At 44.0% G+C, this 16703-nt stretch overlaps 1 protein-coding gene across 22 annotated transcripts in view; it reads left to right on the top strand.

Annotated features, from left to right (window-relative positions):
- The window catches only part of ARPP21 (cAMP regulated phosphoprotein 21), a 146530-nt gene that overhangs the window by 78529 nt on the left and 51298 nt on the right, over positions 1–16703 (top strand). For 15 of the 22 annotated variants that reach the window (XR_012125850.1, XM_037014364.2, XM_017675003.3 and 12 more), the window contains 4 exons: positions 1904–2136; positions 8486–8719; positions 14698–14864; positions 15724–15819. Coding sequence is in view for 21 of the 22 variants with exons in the window: in XM_037014364.2 (XP_036870259.2) it covers positions 1904–2136; positions 8486–8719; positions 14698–14864; positions 15724–15819 (730 nt within the window). In the remaining variant the exon portion in view is untranslated. The remainder of the gene's footprint in view (positions 1–1903; positions 2137–8485; positions 8720–14697; positions 14865–15723; positions 15820–16703) is intronic. The other 7 variants (XM_037014367.2, XM_017675002.3, XM_037014368.2 and 4 more) reach the window with 1 other exon arrangement.

Raw genomic sequence — 16703 nt, forward strand, 5'->3', positions numbered from 1 at the left:
GGAGAGGATACTTAATGAAGCAGAATTAGTGACGACCACCCCACAAGGAGAGCTTCCTTCTGATGCATCCCGTTTGCTGAGGCTAAGGACCACCCCACATCTGTTCCTGTAATAAGTATTCCACATTAGCTTCAGATGAGATCATTGTCACATCTCTCCTGCATTCACAGCTGCTAAACAATAATTTAGCCAGGTTTTGTCAAACAGTGTTTGTCACATGAATCAGAATTCTATGTAAAAATGATGAAGCTTAGAACTTGGAGATGGAAAGGGGCCTGATCAGGAATGGAGCACCAACCTCTTGAGAGGGCTGGTTTTTCTCTATCCGTCTTCCTCTAGCTTCCTTGAATTTCAGAGTAGTTTAAGAACTAAAGCCACCTGGCCATTGGGAAGTGTCTGATACATCCTACTCGTAACCTGGTCTTTTATTAGATGGTCCTTGTTTCTAAAACCAGCCATCCCTGAGGTCCTGGGAACACAGAGAGTGTTTGTAAGGAAACAGGGACAGAGGACAGCAGGGTACTGAGTGTTTTGTTTTGTGAGTTTCTGTTCTTAGTACTACCATCACTTTACACAGTACCTATCACAGATTAGCAATTTCATTTTTATTATCTCTTGGCTCCATTTACCTTCTTTCGTTTTCATGAAACAAAAGAAAAAGTTGAGTAAGTAAAGTTGAACTAAAACCTACAATTTTCTGGATACCTGCTGTAATAGTTTAGTTGGTGAGGGTTTCAACCAGATACACCTTTAACACCTCAATAGTCCATTATTGTCTTTACAAGAACATGTGTTAACAAAGCTAGTGGTCACACCTAGGAGATCTGAGTTTGAGATCTGAGTAGGTCCCATGGCATAGTGATGTGAAAACAGGTTTTATCTTTTGCCCATGATTTATGTCCCCTTTACTTATTTATAATCCATGAAAATCTTAAGAGTATTTTAATGATGTATTATTTCGAACTGCAGAAAACATTTTGGAAATATTACGTGCTACTCTTTGAGCAGAGTGGAAACCAATGAAAATATAAATTTCATCAATTTTCTAAACACATGCAGTTTTGCACACTGCTTTGAGATGTTCTGGAGTCTTCAAAATTCACTTCTGGCTACTAAAGTTCTTTTCTAATACATTCATGCTTCACCTATTTGAATTTTGAAGAAATGTGTTCTTTCACCTATGGAGCATTTTTTGTTATTTCCATTGATCCTCTTGGAAATTTTCATGTCAGTGTAGTGCTGACACTTGTTATTATCACAAGCTTTTCTATGTGACAAGCACTTAAGGGCTCTTTCCTCTGCCCAAGAAGGTTGAATCACTGGGCAAAATCCCCACCATAGGTTGATGGAGGAATTTTTGTGCTATCAACAACATAATGAATTCAGATATGCATCACAGGGTTAGAAAATAAATGGATAAATGATTTCTCTGAATCTGTGTGCCATTTTTCCATAGTCCAATGATTTAATGCCAAAGGGAGAGAGAAAACTTCTCTTCAGTGGGCGTGGCTTTCAGACTCCCACAAAATCATAATTGTTTTCAAATACTGATTCTTTGTTGATTTAGGCCAGGAGAATAGCCCCCTCTCTTCTCCCCAAGAGTAGTTAACATCACCCTTTAGACTCCGGTTTTCTAGTTGTTTCTCCTTCCCTGGAAGAGGGATCATGTGACATTTCCAGGCTTGGTGTTTCAGTCTGTAAACATACATGTTGTGTGTGACGTGTGATCTGTCCGTACATCAAGTCATTTGTGGCCTGTCCGTGAGGCAACAGGTCTAATGGAAAGAGCAGACAGGAAGGGTCTCACATAGATGACTCTTCCAATAAAAGTCGCTCTCTGTGTCCATACTGCTCACGGATGGTGACGCTGTCCCTGTGCATCTTTCTGATGGCCGTGATACAGGGGCAACAGAGATGGCTCGGGGAGAGCATCTGGGAGTCGGCAGAGCAGCTCGGAGAACGAACTCAGGTGGCTGGACCACCAGCGGGCCTGGAGCAGCACAGACTCTGACAGCTCCAACCGCAATCTCAAGCCCGCCGTGACCAAGACAGCGAGCTTTGGGGGCATCACGGTACTGACCAGGGGGGACAGCACATCCAGTACCAGGAGTACCGGGAAGCTGTCCAAAGCAGGTAGTTAGTACTGAATGGGTTTGTGTTGTGCAGTGTTTCTGGGACTCTACCTGAATTGTTTGCCAGCCATTCCCTCTGACTGCCATTAAGCATGATAAAGGCATTTATTTCTGAGCTTCCTGGGAAATCAGAAGGTGCGATTTAAATGCCAATGCTGCCTCTTGCTAGCTGTGTGCCTAGGTCACAGTAACCTCCCTAATGTCTAGTTCTCTTATCTACAAAACATATTCCCCAGGTAGACGACTCTAAATTTAAATTCAATCATTTATATAAAAATGGTTACCATACGTGGCAACTATTTAACAAAGGCTATTATTTTTTTTATTTGATTGTTACGATTCATTTCTTAAAACCACATTGCAAGGTTATTATAATAGGACTAATTTTGGCTCCTGCTTTGGCATACTGTATGATCCCGGGCAAGTTATTTAACCTGTTTGTGCCTCAGTTTCCTCAGCTGAGGGGAGGGAATAATAATAGTGCCAATCTTCCAGGTTATTCTGATGACTAAAAGATTTTATATACACAAAGCAATTTGAATAATTGGCCAGTTTTAAGCAAGCCCTTAATCAGCACTGGTTTTTGTGTTTTTTTAATTGATAATTGATGTTTTCCTGCTTTGCAGATAAGGAAAGTGAGCCTCAGAAAGGTTTAGGTGCATACATCTTTTATTTTCTCCTGTTTATTTTCTCCTAAATGGACAGTGATCTCTTGCGGTATGTAGTTTAAGTTTTCACAGACCATCCCTGGGAGATGAGCAATGATGAGAAATCTAGGAAAACCATGGACTTGAAACAACTTTAAACTTATAGGAACATTAATACCATAGTGTGGACATGAGTCTGCAAAATGCGCTTCATAGTTTGCCATGCCTAGCTCTTCTATCTCCCGTGAATTCCTTGCCATTATTTCCAAATTATTTTCAAATGTCCACAATTAAAATACCACATGAAATCCCAGGAAGGTGACATATGGCCATGTCGTAACGCTACATGAACTTATGTTTGTGGCTGTATATGTAATTGTTTCTGTCTGGTTTTGGTTTTGCTGCTGAAGTACAGAGGCCCTAACTGTCAGCTAAGGTGGGGGTTGAGCTAATTCACTGAAGTGTATATCCGGGGGTGCCAGGACCCCCTGGTGGTGCATTCACGGACCTGGGATTACAGGTCAGTGGGAAGCCAGAGCAGGATGGAGGTGGTGAATGACCCACACAGAGACGGGCTGTTCTGACCTGGGATTACTTTGCTAACCAAGCTTCATTCTCACGCTAGGGGGAACCTTTGTGAAATCCAGGCTCATTATGCTAATGATTTAACATAATTATGTTGTTGACAAATGCCTCCCAAGAAATTATCTTGTGTTTCCCTACACAGGCAGAAAATTAATAGCATTTAGTCACAGTCACTACTATATATACATATATATGTATCTCCTGCTTCTTGGTAAGACTCACACTGCCTTCTGTAATTTTTATTCATAAAATGGCGAATTCTTGATATCCTACTCTAATTAATTGCTCTTATATCCCACTATTGCAACAACTGAAGTCAAGAAAATCCACTGTGGTACACACTTGAGCTCTTGTAAACTAAGAAAGGTTAAATAGTTTTAAATCTCCTTAAAATGCAGAAACCAAGTACCTTAAATGGCGCACTTAAAAATTCCAGCACACCAAAAGAGCTCTTAAGATTTTTAAATTAATCGTTGTTCTCCATGCACCAACCCCCAATCACTTCCTAAGCAAAGCTCTTTGGAAACATTTAAAACACTTCAAGAATGCTAAAATGCCATGTTCTTTGAAGAATGATTAGAAATTGTAAGTGCTTCAGACTTTTTTTTTTTTAATCTAAGTGTCTCCATTTGAAAGCTTGTCAAGGTGCAGAAGTAGAAAGGAAAAAAAATTTAAAGATCAAGATAGGATGTCAAAACAAACTTACATTTCCCAAGATGGTTTTATGAAGCAAAGCTGTCAGTTTTGCTGTCATGGACCTTCAGAACAGCACAACTTTCCAGTTTCTTACCTCGTTATTCCAGTGGAATTTGCCAACATTTTTCGACCTTTCAGAAACCAAGTCTGGAGTTGTGACATTTAAGTTACTCTTCTCCTCTTCTAATTACATGGGTTTGTGCTTTAAATAGATAATAATGAGACTTTTCCTAGGTGGGAAACATGTTTTCCTGCGTTATGGAGAAAGCATGATGCTGAAGTCTGAACGTTCGAGCCACTGTCTTGAGGCCCAGGCCTTCGTTCCCCTCTTGTATCCCACACTGAGCACAGATATGGTCACCTCGCCGTGTCCAGCATCTGGAGGCAGAGATGTCCTTACGTCGTTATTCTATCTTCCTTGTGAAGAGGACCCGGATAATGCTTCCATGGCAGCCTCAGCTGTTTCCTGGTTGTGGCTGTGATTGAGAAATAATAGTGTGACGTCTGCCTCTCTCCGCACTGGCCCAGTTGCATCGTTTTACTCTCATCCTCCCTCTGCATCTCCAGAGCAGGGCTTCTCAGCGTCAGCTACATCGGCATCATGTGAAGAACTTGTGCAAGCACAGACTACCTGTTCTCAAACCAGGCTTTGAGAACTGCCCTGGAGAAATAAGAAGCCCTTCTGTTTTATTTTAATCATTTTACATAGCCTGGTATTTTGTTTTCTGGATGCAAAGGTTCTCTTGTTGTCACCTTCCTTGTCTACACCCCGGAGTATTTTTGGAGCCAAGGCAAGACGTCTCACCTTTCCACCGTGTCCTCTTCTTCCTGTTCATTTTCATCACCACCCCAGTGCATCCTGGTAGTCCTGCCCTCTTGTAATTTCAGAGGCTTTGGGTTATTCCATGGAATTCTGATCCTTGAGTCTAGAAACATTTTCTTGAATTATTAATGTAGGGAAAAAATACTTAGGGTTCGCAATCCCTATAAAAGAAAAATTCCAGCAGGTGTGTTAAACAGGTAAGGAAGAATTTATTCACAACTACTGCGATAGGGGAGAGAGATGGACCTGAACCCTGCTAAAACAAAGCTGGAGCTGGGCTGAGCTAGTAGAAAGGCACTGGACTAAGTGGAGAGGTGACCGGTCCACATGATTAAGCCATCTGTGTTTGCCAACTCATACTTATCAATGTCAGGCTCCTATCTGTCCCACAGAACCTGGTAGATAAGGGCACTTTCTCAAAAGCATGGCTCCTGAGACCTTGAAAAAGACATTCTTGAGTTGTAAAACTAGTAAGAGGCTGGGAGATTTACATCTTGAGGGGGCAGAAATCCCTAAGAAAAGGGAGTAAAGGCCCAACATCTGGAAGGACACAGTCCAAAGTTCAGTCAAACTAAGGGAATGTGAAGCCATCACTATCCACCAGTTAGGCTGGTGACTTACATGTTACAAAACAGGATATTGAGGTCTAAAGAAGTAGTCACTGCTGAAGAAAACTCAGCTAGTAAGTGGCCAATCTAGAAACCACGCCTTGGGAAGGAAGTTCTCCACCCACTCCAAGGGAATCTGCCCTCCCTTCCCCTTCTGCCCATCTTGCTGTTTTCCACTGTGCTTTGCCTTAGGATCTTTTCTCCAGCCTTTTTCATCCTTCCCTTTCACTTTTCTGGGCCTCTCTTAGTGTTCACCTGAGGTGCTCACCCAGATGTCTGCTTGTTCCTCCTACTAGAGGTCCCTTGGCATCCAGATCCAGCTTCTGCACACCCCATTGTGAGAGCCTGGGGTTTCTGCATAGTGCCTCCTAGAACTTAGCTCAGGCATGGCAGGGCCCTGGCCCCACCTGGTTCTCCCTTGAGTGACTCCAGGGGAAACTTAACTTTCCGCAGACTTACACTGTGGCCCACAGAGTCACTTCACCTGGGTTTGAACTCAGACTCCACCACACACAACCTGTGCTTGTGAAACTTATTCAGTCCTTCTGAGGATCAGTTCTCATCTTCAAAATGGGTTGTTGTGAAGATTAGATTACATAATTCATATAGTGTGATTAAGTACATGCTTGTCACATAGACATACTGTTTAAATATTTGCCATTGTTATCATTAAGCCCCCGAAAAATGAAAACCAGACACACATTAGCTCTCAGCACCCCAAACAAGAAAGTTCTCAAATATCAGTCTCATTGTTTTAAGATCTTTGAACCCCTTCATCCTGTGCCTTTTATCACCTTTGCTAGCATCCGTTTTTCATAAGGAATCTCAGTAGTGCTATCTCTGGGTAGGATATTGCTTACCTGATTCTACCTGATTCTTACCAGATTCTAGAGTTCAAGCCAAATTCAGTTTGCCTTTGTTTATTCTTTTAACCTGTGGAATCAAATCAATTGTATTGTCTTTACATTGTCTCTTCATTGCTCCTGCTGAAGCTGCACTTCACCCTTGGCGTAAGGAAATGGTGCTGCACATTAATGACCAATGCCTATTTTTGAAAGCCAAGGTGAAGTCCCTCTTTGGATCTTACTGTGGCACATCAGTCTATGTGCAGTGCCAGCTCAGCCCTCAAACATGAGTTGGGACATGCCTCTGTAGCCCCAACTTGCTGCCTGACCCCTCAGCCGGGAGATGTGCTGAATCAATCTTGTGCAGCCTTAAATGTCTGGGGGCAGGGGGCTGTGTGGTTTGTGTGTCATCACTGTTGTGGCCATTGTCAGTGTTAGTTCTGCACTCACGGAGCATCAGCGTGACCACAAATACACACTACAGTTTGCATTGGGTCCATGATATCAGCAATGTGGTCTCAAAACTTTGCTGAGTGTTTTCAAATCAACTTTTAGAGCCTTTATTTTCCTCCCCATATGTTATTCAGAGCTCTATCAAGCTTTCTAAGCCAGTTAGATGGAGCATCCTGAATTAGCCAGAAACTTTATGAATAATCAAATTGTGGAAAAAGCAGAGAAGATTCCCGAGGAGCACACTGGCAGCCACTGGCCATGTTGTATGCATATGCACGCTTTCAGGAGGCAGTGTGAGTCCTAGTTAAATCTAGACCAGTCTACCTAGATCACATCCCAGTTCTGTCATTATCCAGCCAGACGAGCTGGCATAAGTTCTCCATCTTCCCTGTGCTTCTGTTTCCCCATCTATATAGGCAGTAGTAGTACTTATTATTAAAGTGTTTATCCAGATATGTACACAGACTAAGTGTTCAATAAATATCACTACCCTTCTTCTCAAAAATTACCACATTCTTCAACAGCCCCTCTTTCCTGCGACTGCCTATTATATTTCTGTCACTTCTTTACAAGTTCTCCAGTTAAATTTGAGCACATTTTAGAAACTTGAAAAAAATGTTAACTCTTCCTTTTATATGTTATCATTCATGCATTTTTAATGACATAAATCAATAGTTGTGGGCTAATAATGCTAAAAATCTCTTGCAGTCCATTCTTGCAAGCTGTGATATCAGCTATTAGTTTGAGTTCACAGATACAGAAATTTTGCGTGGTTGTGTTACCTCTGTCATTCTCTGGTCAATATTCAGTGCCCAGAAAACTACGGTCAAGGGTGTGGGAACTGCTTGGCTCTGGCTGTGGTAAAGGATGGCTAGGGCCTAATGGACAAGGGATATAGAAGGGGTTTCTTTGTCCACAGTGGAAGGAGAGGAAGATGTTTAGGATTAGGTTCCACCTTGGAGGTTTCTGCATGCTGATACAGTTACCTTTGTGTTTGAAAAATCCACAGTCCACAAACATATTCATGATTTGTTTTTCTGTGTCATCTGAAGGATGCTCGATCATTATCATGAAGGCCAAGCTCTCCTTGGTCCACCTGTTGGCCATATTAATAAGACTTCTGTGAATATGAGAGAAAATTTAGATCTTAAACACTCCCAATAGGAGTGGTCCAAGTCTTCTACTCACATCTTGTGGGGAAAGATTATTGCTGACCATGCTCCTTCAAAATTCAACCTATGGATGTTGGAGAACCAGTACTTAAGGACCATCTGTATGATCAGCACATCGTGGGACTCCTTCAACTGCAAGCTCTTTAACATCCGTCCAGACGTTCTGTTTTAACTCTGTCTCAGCAAGACTTTCCCATGGCATTCATTACTCCGGTGATGGGAGTTTTCAGGCATTGAGCTCAGAGCTTTAGGGTACCATTTTTCCATTTGTCACCCCAGTGGCAGGGTAAGAAGGCTGAAAAAGAGAGCTCATTCTTCATCTCTCTTTTCCTAGGAAATTGACACATCTGAAAAATATGTAGCAAATATTTCATTAAAATGTGAGTCCAAGAGGTAGAAGGGGGATTCGTTAATCTCATCTTACAGACTCTGTAATGTACTAAAACTAAGCATTAGGCCTGGAGCTGAGGTTTCTTTCCTCCTCCCTGGGCTGAATGGTTTGCTGATTTGTATCTCTGCGGCAGGCTCGGAGTCTTCCAGCAGCACGGGCTCCTCAGGCTCGCTGTCCCGCACCCACCCGCCCCTGCAGAGCACAACCCTGGTCTCGGGCGTGACAGCCAGTTCTCCAGGCTGCGTGACCTATCCAGAGAATGGGATGGGGGGCCAGGTGGCTCCCAGCAGCACCAGCTACATCCTTCTTCCCCTGGAAGCTGCCACAGGCATCCTGCCTGGAAGCATCCTTCTTAATCCGCACACAGGTGAGTGAGTGACCGCTGCTTTGACAGGGACATAAGATCAGTGGTATGTTCTTGTGATCAGACTTACAAATTTGCTAGCAATTTTTCTGAAAACGACTGAGCCAGATTGTTTGGTGTATGAACTGCCATGTAGGGTCTTGATTTAGGAAGAGACGATGTATAGTTATAAACTGAATCTTTATATGGACACAATATGGATTTCCAGACATAAATATGGAAAATTCCTAAAAACACCCATGTTTCTGTCTGTGCTCTCTCCCCTGACCATGGTGTCCCTCATGTACCCCCAGGAGTTTAGATTAGAGCCCTCCAAGGGATGATAATTAAGAGTTGATGTTTTTCAAGACTAAATGTGTGTTAGCCTTTTATTATGTCAGAAATGTTCTTGCATCCAAGATATTTCAGGAACTTGCAATACCAGTTGGGAACATAGCAGATTCTTAACTGTAACAGTTGCTTTCTCACTTCAGAACTGTACTCAGCTCCTGTAGGGGAGGAAGGATAGCAGGTGTCAAAGAGGATACAGAAAGCACATTCTTACATTGTTTTAGGGATTTTAGGACCAGACTTGTTTGGTGGGGTTTTGAGAATTGGTAACCTCATGATTATGGTTTCTTGAATAGCCATTGGTTCTTTATTTTCTAATTTCTCTAGTGGTCAGTTGGCTTCCACACTGATCCCAAAGTACCCAGAGCATTGAGCAAATAGACCTACAAACATCTGCTTCAAGGGGTAAAGTTCTCAATCAGGGACAATTGTTCCACACCTCCAAGACCATTTGGCAATATCTGCAGACAGTTTTATTATCAGAGTTTAAGGTGGTTGGAGCTGCTACTGGCATCTAAGAAGATGCAAGCCACAGATGCTCCCAAGTATTCTGTAATGCCCAGGACTGCCCCTCACAACAGAGGGTCATTCAGCCTCAATAGTCAGTAGTTCCATGGTTGAGAAACCCTGAGTGGAAAACTTGGCATTGACTAGTCACTTCTTTAGAAGCCTTGATAAGTGATTAGAAAAAAAAAAACCCTGAATTGTCTCAAAATATATCTGAGGTATGGCTTAGATTATTCTGGGGCATTTCCTTGATTAGCTAAACTTGAACACGCTAAACTAGGTGAGAATCTCGTAACAGTGATCTGACTCAGTCTTCTCACATAGGAAATGTTCTGGTAATTAGGAAATTCAGAGAACCATGAGAATGATAGTAAAATCATTACTTGAATAATTGCCACACTTTTATGAAAACATATGGCACATTTTCAAGGCACAGTGTTTGATGGAGACATTTTGAAAAAGCCATAAGCTTGAGGGAAAAGAAGACATAATCATTTTATTGAAAACCATTTGAAAGCTTTCAGATTAGATACTTCCATGGAGAATATTAGATTGCTTTTATTTTATTTGGATCATTGTAAGCACTATAAAGAAAATGAAAAGAAAACCGGGGTCATATTCTTTACTCTGGGCACTGATCAAAGTGTGATCTGATGCCAATTGCTTAAATTCCTTCACTTTTAATTGAGATGGAGGGCTTGCAGACAAGAGCATACACTAAGAATGAGTTTTGAGTGGTTTGTTTTAAGTAAAATTGCAGTGTTTCAAAACACTCAACAGAGTAGTTTTAGGGTAAATGCAGAAATATTATACATAATGATAGCACAGCTATATATGTGTATATTATCTTCCATAACCTTGTTTATAGAAAAAGAAATAAAGTGCTCTCTGGCACCAAGTGCCAATTCTTATTCATTGGATGGAGTCATTTAGAGCTGCTATCAAAATACCTCCTTTGAAAAAGTATCCTAACTAAGAAAAAGGACCTAATAACACCATTGAATGGCTTCATGCACACTTCTTAGATCTGACAAATGCTGGACATTTCCAGAAGGAAAATATATTAATACACTGTGTACCGCTGTTGAGTGGTGGGATGTAAGGTGAATGATGATGTTTTTTTCATTTCCAAAATGTGCTCATTTTTGTAAATTGAAAACATGCACATGTTTGTATGTATTCATGCATATGTCATGTAAAATGCATACATATATGTGTGTGTGCACATATCTATACATCAATCCATCTAATCTCTCATATGACTCTGCTCTTAAAACCAGACATTTGCATCTTTTCGCCTGGAACTCATCTTATTATGTCATTGCCATGAACTGAAATCCACACTTCTCTCACTTTCTAAATACTCTTCTGTCAAATACATGGCAGAAATGCTATGGGGTTGGGAACGAGAAGCATATGACTCCTTTGCTTCTAGTGTGGTATGCCCTTGGGTTAATTTCCTTTTTACCAGCACATTTATAAGCTCTTTTATAGGGCGGTGTCTTACCTAGTTTTTGTTTATGTTTTGCATCCCTGGAATGGGTAGCAGAGTCTTACAGTCACTCTGCAGGTGCCCAATAACTATATACTAGTAAAATAATATCTACTACACATTACACATGTCGCTGTGGATAATGGAGAAGCTGCTCACCTAATGTCATGTATTTGAGAGGAATGGGCACTCTGCATTTAATCCTTTTCTCTGCCTTGGCTCAGCTCAGCACCCTAGGTTACCTCTGACCTTGCACTCTCTTATTTCTGCCCGCACACATGCCAGGGCCTGCTGGGCACGCTTGTGCAGTTTCTGACATGAAACCTCTTCGGAGCTGAATCGTCCTCAGGCCAGCTAGCCTTTCTTTCCCCTTTGGTCTTCAGCAGCTGTCATTCAAACTAATTGCCTGTATTCCATTGTAATTGTATCTGGATTGGAAGAAATGGTAGAATAGAGAGAGGCAATCAGTGCCTGACTTGAAAACCAATAGCTGCCGAGCCCAGCTTGCTTAGGAAAGGTTTTTGTTCTCTTCCCTGACATCCTTCTTACCTCTTCCATTTTCCTCTGTTCTGTCCATTTCTCCGTAGTGGGCAGAAAATTCATCTATCCTCTCTTCTCTTACCAAAAGAACCTGCCATCTCTCTCCACCCAAGTGAGTTCTTAGTACTTTTCACATGCAATTATTTAGAGACATTTCTGTCTTCTGGGCCACAGCACACTAAAGCCATTTTGAACAGATGATCTCAACCGTATCAAAAAGGACATCTGAATATTTTGCTTTTCACGCTAATTATAGCCTGTTTTTCACACTTCCTTAGCTCTTGCAGGGGTAAATAGAAAGCCATGTAGAATATAGGAAAGTTCTTTTCCTTCTCATTTCCCATCCTTGTGTGTGTGTGTTGTGTAAGCACAGAGCGAGACTGATTTTGAAATGACTTCATATGGAGCCGCTGTGAAGAATTTTTTAAAAGCCAGGGACCTACAATTTTCTTTACATCATTTTAAGAAACAAAAAGGGAGGAAACTAAGGATTAGAACATGAAATGAGATGACAGCTTTTTGAAAACTGAATCTATTTTTTTTTCATCCTTTCCTATGTTGCTGGGTTTTTTGGGGAAAAAAAATAGGTGGCAGATATGAAATCCAGAAGAAACGTGTTTAAAAAAAGTTTAGAACAATAAAATGTAGCTACAATTAAATGACAGTGATAGGAAAACAAGTTCCTAGGAAAAACATTTCTAAAAGCACCTCTAAACTTAGTCATTGTTCTGTGAACAGAATTCCAGCACACTGGCTTTTCCATCACCACCCATTGTCAATGATTATGAACTTGTCATCAGAACTTAGTTCTGGCAGGGAATTCATGAATATGCAGCATTTAAGGTTTGTTGTTGCATGCACACAAATAAATACGGGCTGGAGATCTGTGGTAATGATAGAGAATGCTAAGCTCCCATTATGGTTCCTAACTGAGCCAAAATCACATCCTATGTCTGTACCAGTGAGGTGAGCATTCTGTTTGGCTTCACTACACTGTCCACGTCAGTTCCCCTACCTATTCAATGACTTTTCTTCATATAATTATAAAATACATAGGTGAGGTGCATGATCTGCACACATCTGAGGTATAGCCTTGGGAAACATTTGTACATGTAAGCACCTGGGTAAACACCACCCAGTATGAAGTGTAGACATGCCTGGTGTCCTGGTGGGCTCCTTGGTGCCCCACAGAGGAGCTGTTGTTCTGACTTCTCTCACCGTTGGTACGTGTAGCCTGATCTTGAATGTAGTGGAAATGGATTCCGCCGTAGCTGCCCTTTAGGGACTGGTCTCCTTCACTTGGCGTATATTAGCTAATTAGCTCAGCTCTCATTTTATAACAGTCTGTTCTTGTTGAATACCATACCTTTTTTTTTTTCTCACTAGAATATTATTCCCTTTAGGCCAGTTTTGATCATTTCCTCTCTGCTATGTTCCTTTTTGTTGCTGCTTTTCCTCACATTACTGCTGGTCTCTGGTTATTCTTATTTATTATTAAAGAAAAAGACTCCTTTCCTCAGCCACCACGTGCCACTTGCCCTCACAAGAGTGCTCACGTAAGCTTTGCCTGCACCTTGCCTACCAGGACAGCGTAGGGAGGGGGAGGCTTCAGCACATGTGCTGGGGAAGGGCTCAGCAGCTTCTGCGGGCTCCATGCTGCCAGGTGGAGGAAGATCTTCCTCTGAGACACCAGCTCTGTGCTGGGAGTCCCACTCCTCCAGGCATTTTGCTCAGGTTCTTAGAGAATACCGTTGTGGCCTCCATTTAGGAAAAGACATTCCCACTGCTCCCTTTCCTGTAGGGCTGCAGGAGTCACAGAAAAGGCCGAGAGGACAGACAAAAAGTCCCACCAATGCCTGGCCCACCCATTCTCCTATATTCTGGTTCTTCTCATCCTTTCTCTGCCAATCCACCTTGAAGCGTGGCCCCCACGTCTCCTGCCTCCCTGCAGGTTGATCGGTGATCTCCAGCTGTGACTGGATTTGTCTCAGGGCTCCCCCTTGTACTGTGTTCTCTTCATGTAAACTTGGGTAACTCATGGGAGGTTTTGGAAGGGTGGAAAGCGAATGGACCTCAGACTCATACTGAGCAGGGCTGTTCCCTGGTTCTCTTAATTTTTCTTTTTTTTTTTTGTATTTTTGAATCAATTGCTTTGTCCCTCTGGGCTATGATCTTGTCTAGAAAGAGGAATGAGACCACATAGCTGAGGTCAGTAGAGGAGCCACGACCCCATGTGTCAACCGCCTGTCCCTGTGCCTGCCACCTGGAATCGATTTGTTCTCTCTGCCCTCCTTCCCTCGGTGTCCACTCTCCTCCTTGCAGCGTCTTCTTCCTATAATCGTTCTGGTGGGCCTTCACTTCTTCTGAAACGTGGGGAGAGGATGCTTTCCTCCCTCACACACTCATACTGAGCTTCCAGGGATACTATTTTGTAAACCACAAAGTATCCTTCAAATAGTAGTAACAACAATAGTGAACGTCACTGTTATTTCAAAGGCAAAATAACGTATATTTGCTTCACCAACACAAGAGGACTCTGTGATGCATTCATTGTGCATCACCTTGAAAATCTTAACTCCCATGAGCTCCTGGTTGTATCTGTTTAGAGAAGGAAGTAAGTGGATGCGGTATGTTCTGTTGTATATATGTTTATAGACTGACTTTTGTGACTCTGAGTTGGTGACGACCTCGTGGAAGCAAAACAAGTGTGTTGGTAAATAGTGTGTAACCAGACAGCTGGAGTTATGTGCATGGGAAGCACTGTGTCTTGGTGGATGCCACCTGGCACCTGGCTGTTGGGGCAGAGCAACGAAACATGGCTTCCTGGGGACTGTGTCTCCGCAGGCCTTCTCCACCAGGTGCCACTGTACACATCTTCCCTTGGCTTCGGCAAATGTCTCTGAAGGAGGCGGGTTCATCTGCTGCCACTTAAAATGCTCTGACCTCCCAGTGTGATCTAGCCTGACAAGATAGGCAGTAAAGTGTTCACACTGTCCCAGATTCCCACTGTCCCTGCATGTTGAGTATCTATAGGCACACTCTGAGTATCAATCAGAGCGGCCCATCTGGCCAAGGAGGAGCTGCCCTGGACCAAGCTCTGGTTCTGTTGCAGGCCAGCCCTTTGTGAATCCCGACGGAAGCCCGGCTGTGTACAACCCCCCCACCGGCCAGCAGCCCCTGCAAAGCCCTGTGGTGGGGCCGGCCCAGCAGCCCTCTCCTCAGCCCCAGCAACGGGGACAGCCACCACAGCCGCCGATGGCAGGCTCGCTGGTCACCCAGGTGAGCAGAGGCGGAAGCATGGGGAAGGGCAGGGCCCCAGGTGAGCACTCCGCAGTCCCAGAGCAGCAGGCAGGGCATATTTTCCCCTGGTGCCACCTCCATCCACACACAGATGAAGCCTGGCCACCTGGCATCCTCGTTTGCTGGGTGACAGGTCGTCCTCTGGATCCTGAAGTTTGGATGGAGGTGGGTGTCCCACCCAGTGACCTCGTGATGAGGGCACAGTGCTAGGGAAGGAAGATGAATGACACGCTTTATCTCAGGTCTAGATACTCTTTTTATGTATCAGGGAGATTGTTTCGGCACTGAACTCAAGCTCCCCCAGGCCTTGTGGCATCTTTCTCACCCATTCCCAGCTCAGACCAAGGGCTCGCGTCCACAGAAGGTGGACCACCTTATCAGCAGAGGACCACAGATCAGGTCATTCTGCAGTGGCCTTGCTGTTCATATCCCCTTGGAGGATGGAAAGCTGCCCTCCTTTCCTGGGGCAACACAGGGAAAGAGCTACAGAAACCAGAGGTTTTCCAGAGTGAAACTCATTTTTTTATTTCTTCCTTACTCCTTAGTCCTTATGGGACATTTTTAGACCCTGAGGATGTAACTGCCAAAAACATGAAAGTGTCACAGTAACTTCTTAAAAGAGTGTTCCCTCTGGGTAAGTCAGCCTCTCCCCAGGCTGGCTGGCATTGTCTGTGTAGCTTTGACTTCCTGGGGAGCAGCTGGCCCCCCATCTCTGCAGCACACTGGGCGCAGAGACCTGGAAGGGCTGACGGTGGGCCTCAGGGAAGATGGCCCTCCCTTGGGATTCAACCCCCCAGGCTTCCCTCTATCCTGACCAGCTGTTTCTCCCTCTGTGCAGGGGCTGCAGGCTTCCTCCCAGTCCGTGCAATATCCGGCCGTCTCTTTTCCTCCTCAGCACCTCCTGCCTGTGTCTCCAGCCCAGCAGTTCCCCACGGTAATGTACCCTCTGTGTGTGGCTCTGGCTCTGCTCCCTTCTGAGCAGGCTGGCTGATGCTGGGGGTACCCAGGGCTGGCTGCAAGGGTGTGGGTGTGAATGTCTCAGTCTAGAACATCACAGCCGTCTCCAAAAGCAGGGTGTCCTTTCTGTCCCCTGTCCCATGTTAGTGCTTCTACAGTCCTCTACAATCTGGTGCCTTCTCAGAATTGATAGGCCGAGCAGGAACGGAATGCCCTCACAGTCGGCAGTCAGAAACAGAGAGTGGCGAACTGGGTGCGGGCATCTGGGAAATACTGCAAAGTCAGTGTTCAGACAGAAACGTCATCACACCATGGTCCTAGTACAGAAGCTCCCCCAGGTTCCTGATCCCCAAATCCCCCCCCTCACTGACCCCTTAATGTACTAGGTCCTTTGGACAAGAGCAGTAAGCATTGCCCCTGAACTTCAGGTGGGGCCAGTGAAAAGTGCTCTCCAATAGACAAATGAAACCCCACTCAGTCTGCCGATGCCAGTCCTGCCGGCACCATGGGTGATGAAGGACCCAAGTCCTTCCTGCTCTCTCATGAAGGCAGGGCCTGTGTTTGCTGCTGGGAAGACCAGTGGGCCATTTAGGACAGACCACCCAGCCTTCCTGTCTCCACCTCCCAAGGAGTCTAGGCCCTTAGTGAAACAGTAATACTCAGTTTCCATTGAAAGAGGTAGATCTGGGTCAAATCATGCAGGATGCCTGATCCTTGGGATGATTAGAATCTGTTTCTTCTGGTCATGTTCTCTTGTTCTGGATGGAGAATTCCTTTCCTCCATTGCTTCCAAATTATACTCCCGACTCCTCCAATGATGGCAAGCATGTGGCCCGTGTGTGCCTCCCTGTGCCTCTCCCA

Source organism: Manis javanica, chromosome 15 (assembly GCF_040802235.1).
Source record: "Manis javanica isolate MJ-LG chromosome 15, MJ_LKY, whole genome shotgun sequence".
In the NCBI taxonomy this organism is placed as follows: Eukaryota; Metazoa; Chordata; class Mammalia; order Pholidota; family Manidae; genus Manis; species Manis javanica.